Genomic DNA, 8,028 nt, shown 5'->3' with positions numbered 1-8,028 from the left:
GTGTGTAGAAGATAGAATATCCCTCTGCAGACGTTGGAGACTGGAAGTAATTAATGAATGCTAACACAAAGTATTCCGGAGGGGGGCACAACATTTGTGTGTTTTTGCAGTGACATGGCCCAAAAGTTATAAGTAAGGATTTTCTTCGCAAAGCAGCACAACAAGGGTTGTTTTCAGCCTGTTCTACATGGACATGTTGGTGTCTGTTGGTAAAGTTTGTATGTGTGTGCCATAGAGCGCTCTGAGAATGTGTCAGAGTATGCTGCTGTGAACTGGAAAAGTGGGGATTGGGAAGTCACGGTAAAAAACAGTAGGGGAAGGTTTTGCTTAGCAACTCAAACGGCTTTGCAACAGTAAGACTACACCTGGTACTTCTGCTGGTACATAGAATAATACTGGATTTCTTCCCCTATGAACATGGCTCTAAATCTTTCAGGTCACCTTAACATCGAGTTCAGTGATGCTTGGTCTGGCATTGCTTTTAATTCTTTTAACTATGCCCTCTAGAGCCTTAATGCTGTCTCAGTTCGGAGGTGGGTATGCACAGCTCTTTGCCACAAGCTTAGAAAGTGAAGCTCCTGTCTCTTTATCCTCACAGCTTTCTCTTGTGTACATTTCTCCCTTTTGCAGTCCATGGCTGTCAGGAGTTGAGAAAAGTGGTGAAAATTTTTCAACAAATTTCCTTAAAAAACAAAAAGGTCTTTCAAAAGCAAAGAGCAGCTAACAGAATTCCAGTTGATCCAACTCTGGAAATGAAAAGTTCAGTGCGACCGTGAGATTGTTTCTGGAGAACTTAAGCCTACACATGCACAGGCATGTTCATGTCAGCTGTGTAACAGGCATCAGGTGCTATCTTATGGCTTGGACTCCTTACACGGGCATATGCCTTTAAATGATGTTGGATTACTGTCAGATTGTGCATAGTTGTATTTTGTTTGCCAAGATGATAATTTACAGGAACCCATTCTATGTAAATAAATTTTCTAACGTACACTTGGCCTTACATTTGTGTGGAGTCCTGCATACATTGGGGATAAATTTGTTGGAAGTCAGAATAAGTCCTTTTCTTCACTCCAGGAAAATTCAGGTCATGGAATTTCATAGAACAGGCTAGAAAGTCCTGTTTGATTTTTTTTGCCCTGCAAGGAGAAGGAAAGGAAGCAGCTTCATACACTGTTCAGTTTCCCAGTGGTGAGAGAAAAAGGCAGAATTAGTGCCACTCATTACTCATGTTAGGTTCTTATGTATAAACCAAACTTATGTTTCAAGTTTGTTATTGGATAGAATTAAACAAGAATTTTGCTTTGTTTCCATTTTGTTCCTCAGATTGATATCCTTGAAGATCCTGTTATTAAGAATGTCATTGTGCTGCAGACAGTGTTACAAGAGGTCAGGAATCGGAGTGCACCAGTATACAAGCGAATTAGGGACGTGATTCAAAACCCTGAAAAACATTTCTATTCTTTCACCAATGAGCATCATAGGTAAGGTGTGGAATAAGGTGTACATATATAACAAAGTTGCACCCATGTCCTGTAAAAGAAACAGAGAAACAAAACTGGAGTACATCAGCTAGGAAGAAAAACTAGTCTGGTATGCATAGAATTGTATACTTTTAAGGAATCCTGTTGGGAAATAGTTCCACATTCCAGGAGCTTTTTTTAAAATAATTGTTATTCATGTATGTATTCATTGAAAGGGGGATTAGAATATCGTATAACCTTTACAGACCTCACTGTGATCTTGAGCAGTAGAATACTGATTTTTCATTTTAGTGTCCCTTTTAAACATTCCAGTGCTTTATTAACATTGTCAGCCCGGTCTGTAGCAGAATTCAAAAGTCTGTCAGTAAGTTAGTGTCAGAAAGCTCTAAGAAATAAGATGCAATTAATTTGCCTTTATTTGTACTCACAATTAGTTTCCAATACTGCAGTTCTAGAATTCTTGAATCCATAGTTCTAACATGTTGAATGCAATCTTCTTCACTTGTCAGTGAGAAGGTTGTATTGGAAATTAACACTTCCTTCCTATTCTCCTTTACTCTTTTGTCTCCTGACCCTTCAGTGGCATAAGGAGTGTTACACATACTATAAAAATTGGTACAGCAATGATTCTTTTGACCTCACAGCCTTGATCTTGTTTGTCTGAAAACCTTTTGTAAGATAGATGTTGGAATGTGTTTTGTTTTGTCACACCCTCCTTCCCCTTATTTTTTGTTTAATTTATTTAGAGAAACATACATAGAGCAAAAGAGAGGAGAAACTGCTAATGACCGCAATGACAGAGCCATCCGGGTAGCAGTAAAATGGTACAATGAACACTTGAGGAAAATAGAGGATGAGGAGCAGATTCAAGTTATATTTTTAACAAATGACAGAACTAATAAAGAGAAAGCTCTAGAGGAAGGCATAACTGCTTATACATGTAAGTGAAATTGGATATATGTTTAATTTATTGCTCAGAGAAACAATCTCAGCAGTCTCCGCATACCTAAATCCTGTGTATCTCTTACATATATTTATGTGTTTGCCTTTGTAGGTGAGGAGTATATAAAAAGCTTGACAGCTAATCCCGAGCTTGTAGATCGTCTTGCTTGTGTATCTGATGAAGGGGTATGTTTTTATTTTCTTTTCATAAAATAAATTTATCACAAATTGTTTGCAATTTAATATTGCATACTTTGTCAGGCTACTAGCATCAGCTTAGAATATGAGGACTTCGGACTTTATTACCATTTTGGTAATTTAACTTTTTGACAGCTGAAAAGTAAAAAGGAAATACTGCAGCTGTTTTCAGTGCTGCTTATATGCCTGTTAGTAGGTGTCTTGTTATTTGTAGAAAGCCAGTTGCTTTAGATAACCGTTGTGAAGATAAGAATAACAGTTGGTTAAAGAAAGTGTATAAATATTAGAAGTAATTGAAACAAAATGCAAACAAAATATATTGTAAATCATTTAGGTCATTTTGTATCTGCTTGAAAGTCTGTGTTAACTGGTTGATCAACAGCGTTTTAATTTGGTGATCAGTTAAGTTGATGTAAGTGCAGGCTGCAGCTCAAAGATGAGCTTCATCCTCTTCTGCTTCCATGTGCTTTGTGTTTATCAGAATCAAGACATATGTCTTCACATACAACTGATACAGCCGAACAAAAAATCAGAAGGCTAATTTCATCAGAGGTAGTTCTAACAGAATAGAGCAAGAGTGAAGAAAGTGGAGGGCTCAGGTGATCTTCTCAGCAGGTAGCTGTAGATCATTCAGGTTTAAGTAATTGCTTCAAATTTAGTCACAGTAATGTATTTTCATAATGTTTCATAGCTTATAGTATATGCACTGTGCACTATACTCTTCGCTATGTAGCACTACGCTCATATTTTTTTCATTAAGTATAGTTTAGGCTGTGTATCCAAGTCAACATAAAAGCATGTCACTTGTACAGTATATTTTTAAGTAACTGCAGGAAAACAGGAAAAGGAGGCATTCCTAGAACTGCCATGATTGTATGGTTTTCATGGTTTTGATGCTTCGTTAGAAAAATTACTGCTAAATAGTAGTTTTTATTATACATGTTCATACCTACACGTAGTTACAATTTTGGAGTTTGTTAGCTTGAGTAGCATGTTCCTGAGCTTGGTTTTGGAATGATCATGAATATAAAAGACTAAAATTTTCCTCTCCTTTTTGTTTCTTCATAAAGAAAGAAATAGAAAGTGGAAAAATAATATTCCCGGAACATATTCCTCTTAGCAAATTGCAGCAAGGAATAAAATCTGGTATTTACCTCCAAGGAACCTACAGGGCAAGCAGAGAGAATTATCTTGAAGCTACTGTTTGGGTTCATGGAGATGCTGAAGAAAGCAAAGAGGTGAGTTTTTTATTTTACCTTTTGCCTGTGAACCTGAAGTAGCCTCAGTAGTGACTTAAAATGTAATTCTTTCATGGTGACATATGTCATTGTGACACTGGCACAGGGTGCCCAGGGAAGTAGTGGATGCCCCGACCCTGGCAGTGTTCAGAGCCAGGCTGGATAAGGCCTTTAGCATTCTGGTCTAGTGGGGTGTCGTCCCAGCCCATGGCAGGAGGGATTGGGACTAGATGATCTGTAGGGTCCATTCTAACCCCTAAAACTCTTACTTTTCTATGAAAATGGAGCATCCGGTTCTGTCTTTTTTTCCTGACCTTTTCATTTGCTATTTATATGGATGTAGACTACTGAAATGCTGACTGTGCTCTTCTTGAACAAACAATAATGTGTTTAAAATTATACTCTGCTTTGATAAAGTATTTGGTAAAATAAAGCTAAATCTTGGTTGTTAATAGTTTTTCAACTGACTCTAATACATTGAACTATGTAGTAAAAACAAAGGAAAAAGTGTGAAGGGGGATTTTCAGAAAAAAACCTGATGAGCCTTTGTGGGGTTCTCTTGTTTTATTTCCCTGCTATTTTCATGCCTGGTGAGTAGATGGGCAGTTTCCTACCCAGCACTTAATCCATCTGTGTGCCTGCTGGATTCTCAGTTGGTACAGTTGTACAGATGCTGTTTCCAAGCAGTGGCAGTTGTCTCCTCCCTCCCTATTTGTGGTGGCAGCTGGGGATACTTCTCTGTCTGTTTCCTAGTAGTGTGTGGAGTCCCCTAGCCTGAAAAAATAGGATTGTCCAATTTAACATTAAAAAAAATAGTTACGGGGAAAACATTGTTTTAGAATTCTGAAGTAGGATCATCAGTACTGCAGGAAACCTAGGCAGAGGAAAAAAATGCATCACAAACAGGCTTTAGAATGTAATTAGGAGTGCAGAGCCTGTTATATATGTTCACTCTTCTGTTATACTGCTTTGATTTGGGTCTTCTGTTTTCTGCACCATGAATATTTGCATTTTTGTTTTCTAAAAATTTTAGATAATTGTCCAGGGACTGAAAAATTTAAACCGAGCAGTTCATGAAGATATTGTAGCTGTGGAGCTGTTGGCAAAAGATGAATGGGTGGGACCATCCTCAGTGGTCTTGCAAGATGATGGCCAAAATGAAGATGATATTGAACATGAAGAGGAGAAAGAAAACATTGTATGAAATAAATAATTTTACTTCATTGTAATTTTGAGAGAGACATGAAATTTGTAGTACCCTGATAGTGTTAGGCTTTAGATTTTAGATTTATGTGTCCTTTTAATAGGATGTGAATACAGAAATTATAAAAATTAATTGTAGTTGTACAGTTGTGTTAAATACATGATCATGTATAAAATGGATACTTTTTAATTAATCTGAATTAGAAATTCCCACATTACTTTATTAAGCTTAATAAATCTAAAAGTTACTGACTGATAGTCAGGTAATAATGTAAACCTGTATACCAATGTGCAGATTTGGATTTGCTAGAGTAGGAGCAGGTGTTGTATCACACTGACAGTCACCTTGCAATGCATGTATTTGCAACCAGTTGTAAAATATTCTTCAGTGTCTTGCAGTAATTCCACTTCATGTGCAAGCAGTGCCCACACGTGTATTCCCTGTCCAAGAGGATCATTACTTTAAAAATTATCTTCCCACTTCATCCATGGGAATGCTTTTTAATGATTGTGTTGAGAATTTTTAAGCAGCTTAAAAGGAATCCTAAAATACTAGATTGTAAAAGAAAGTGGGGATGTTATTTGTTTGGTTTATTTTTAAGGGGCATCATTTCAGAAAAGTAGAGAACAGCAGAAACAGACTGTGAAGAAATGGTGTCTTGTCCCAGTGTCTCTGCTTATTCCACAACTAAGTAGTCATGTCACATACTGAAGTGCTAAACATCATGCAAAGCGCAGGGAGACATCGTTCTATTTATGAAGTCATAGAGAATTTCGGGCATTGTAATGAGACAGAAAGTGTTTGGTTTGAGGTATATGCTGTAGTTGAACATTAGTTCAAACAGTTTTGCATTTTTAACCCCTCCTGTGTTTTACCAGCTGAAGGCTTCTGCTAACAAGGACATGCTGAGACCTACGGGAAAAGTAGTGGGCATTATAAAACGAAACTGGCGACCGTATTGTGGCATGCTTATCAGATCCCTGATCAAAGAGGTAAGAAGATAACCCTGTTATTGTAAGCACAGGGGTTTTTTTCTTTAATTGGAAATTAATTGTTCCCTTTTCTGGCTGTTAATAGGCAAGGCGCCACTTGTTCACGCCAGCTGATCGCAGAATCCCTCGCATTCGAATAGAAACCAGACAAGCAGATACCTTGGATGGACAAAGAATAATTGTTGCAATTGATGGCTGGCCCAGAAATTCCAGGTATCCTAATGTAAGTTTAAGTGTTTTCTTCTGAACTCATAGCTACTCAACTCTTACGTATTAGGTGAAATATTTATTATCTGTGACACTGAGTGTGCTGACATGAATTTTGAGTTGTGCCACTTGTTGGTGTGAATTAAGAAAGTCCCTAAATGATTCAGTTTGCTCTTACCCTGCAAAAAGCATCTATGGGTTATCATACTCAAAACGCTTGTTCCTCCATCTCTGCAGTGAACACATACATGCTACTTAAGGTGCTTTATATAGGCAAACCAGGGTCTGCCTTGTTTTAGTCTGGGTTCCTAGAAACGTGAATCTTTGCTGTGACAATGCTAAGGCCTGTTGTGAAGGCCTGGGCCAGAGCTGACCTTTGCATCAACTCCCATGGGTACCACAGTAATAGCTTGAAGTCCACATGCAGGGCACATGATTATAAACCTGATCGGTGTGTTAATAGTGGATCAGCTAATTATAAAGTAAAATAAAGAATTCGGACACAGAATAAAAGTTGATAGGCTTGTATCACCCAGAACATGGACCCTGGCCAGACCTATTGTCCAACTGTTACAAGGAAATGAAACCAGGCACTGCAGATGTTGTCATATAAAGAAGTGTATAAAAGCTGGAGCCCTGTCGTAGCAACTTTGGAGACTTCGCTTATGAGTGGACACACTGTGTAGGATTTCCCAGTTGCTGGGAGGGATTCTCCAAATCCTCACTGTGATTAGGGCTCCCCAGCAACTGTGGATCTGGATGATGGTAATGTATTAAGGCAATTGGTGATGTAGCTTTCTTAATCACTATTGTTAATTCTTTGTCATAAAGATCAGGTGCATTGCCTTGCTTAATATTTTGCTACCTTAAACCAATGATCAAGTGCATTATATTATTAATTATATTACCTTGCTTAGGCTGCTTTGACAAACACAGTCAAAGTAAGTTTATTTTCTTTTAACTCAGTGTTTGTGTATGTTTTACTGTCTCTGTCCACCCATTAAAATAAGCTTGCACTGATTTTGCTCATTCACACATACCCGTTCTGGCAGATATTTAACACGTTGGCCAAATTCAATCAAATTGCCTGTAGGGCTGAGTTACAGGTAATAACGTTCTTAACAGTTATGTGTAAATAAACAGAAGGCTAGATGAGAAGCCAGAAGCATCCTAGTTGTGCTGCTTATGCGGGAAAGGTTTTTCCTTCCTGCAAAACTGAATTGCTATGTTTACCATTTTTACAGTGTTAACCGTGGAGAATTTAGTGTCATTCTAGGAAAACAGTGGGGTGTGCACAGTTCAGACCTACTGAATCACTTAAATGTTTAAAATTAAATTTCTTTCTTAAAGATGAGGAAGTTAATGGAAGAAAAAAAGATTACTCCTACTGTTGGTTTAATCTGTAAATACCCTAAGGGATACTGTTCTCAAATAAATACTTTTGGGCAAACAGCATCACTTGATGTGTGTGTGTGTGTGTGTGTGTGTATATTGTTTCTTAGGGTCATTTTGTAAAGAACTTGGGATGTGCTGGAGATAAAGAGACAGAGACAGAAGTTCTTCTGCTTGAACATGATGTCCCTCATCAGGCTTTTTCCCAGGCTGTGCTTAGTTTCCTACCAAAAATGCCATGGAGTATTACAGAAGAGGTAATTATTTGTAAATTATTGTAATAATTACTGTGCCTTCTCCTTCAAAGCAAACTGACATTCTTAGATGTCCTAATGGCACCAAAAATACAGGAGAAGTGTTGTCCAGAACTA

At 37.7% G+C, this 8,028-nt stretch overlaps 1 protein-coding gene across 1 annotated transcript in view; it reads left to right on the top strand.

The window, feature by feature from the left end:
• Positions 1-235: 235 nt before the first annotated feature.
• Positions 236-8,028, top strand: part of DIS3 (DIS3 exosome endoribonuclease and 3'-5' exoribonuclease) — a gene marked incomplete at its 5' end in the record, with an annotated part of 18,753 nt that continues 10,960 nt past the window's right edge. Inside the window, 9 exons of the mRNA XM_009084976.1 lie at positions 236-300; positions 1,327-1,484; positions 2,231-2,424; positions 2,539-2,612; positions 3,695-3,862; positions 4,896-5,060; positions 5,945-6,058; positions 6,144-6,281; positions 7,768-7,914. Coding sequence (XP_009083224.1) covers positions 236-300; positions 1,327-1,484; positions 2,231-2,424; positions 2,539-2,612; positions 3,695-3,862; positions 4,896-5,060; positions 5,945-6,058; positions 6,144-6,281; positions 7,768-7,914 — 1,223 coding nt within the window. The remainder of the gene's footprint in view (positions 301-1,326; positions 1,485-2,230; positions 2,425-2,538; positions 2,613-3,694; positions 3,863-4,895; positions 5,061-5,944; positions 6,059-6,143; positions 6,282-7,767; positions 7,915-8,028) is intronic.

This window comes from Acanthisitta chloris, unplaced genomic scaffold (assembly GCF_000695815.1).
Source record: "Acanthisitta chloris isolate BGI_N310 unplaced genomic scaffold, ASM69581v1 scaffold26071, whole genome shotgun sequence".
Taxonomy (NCBI): domain Eukaryota; kingdom Metazoa; phylum Chordata; class Aves; order Passeriformes; family Acanthisittidae; genus Acanthisitta; species Acanthisitta chloris.
Note: the sequence above shows the minus strand (reverse complement) of the source record. Positions and strands in the feature narration are given on the sequence as shown.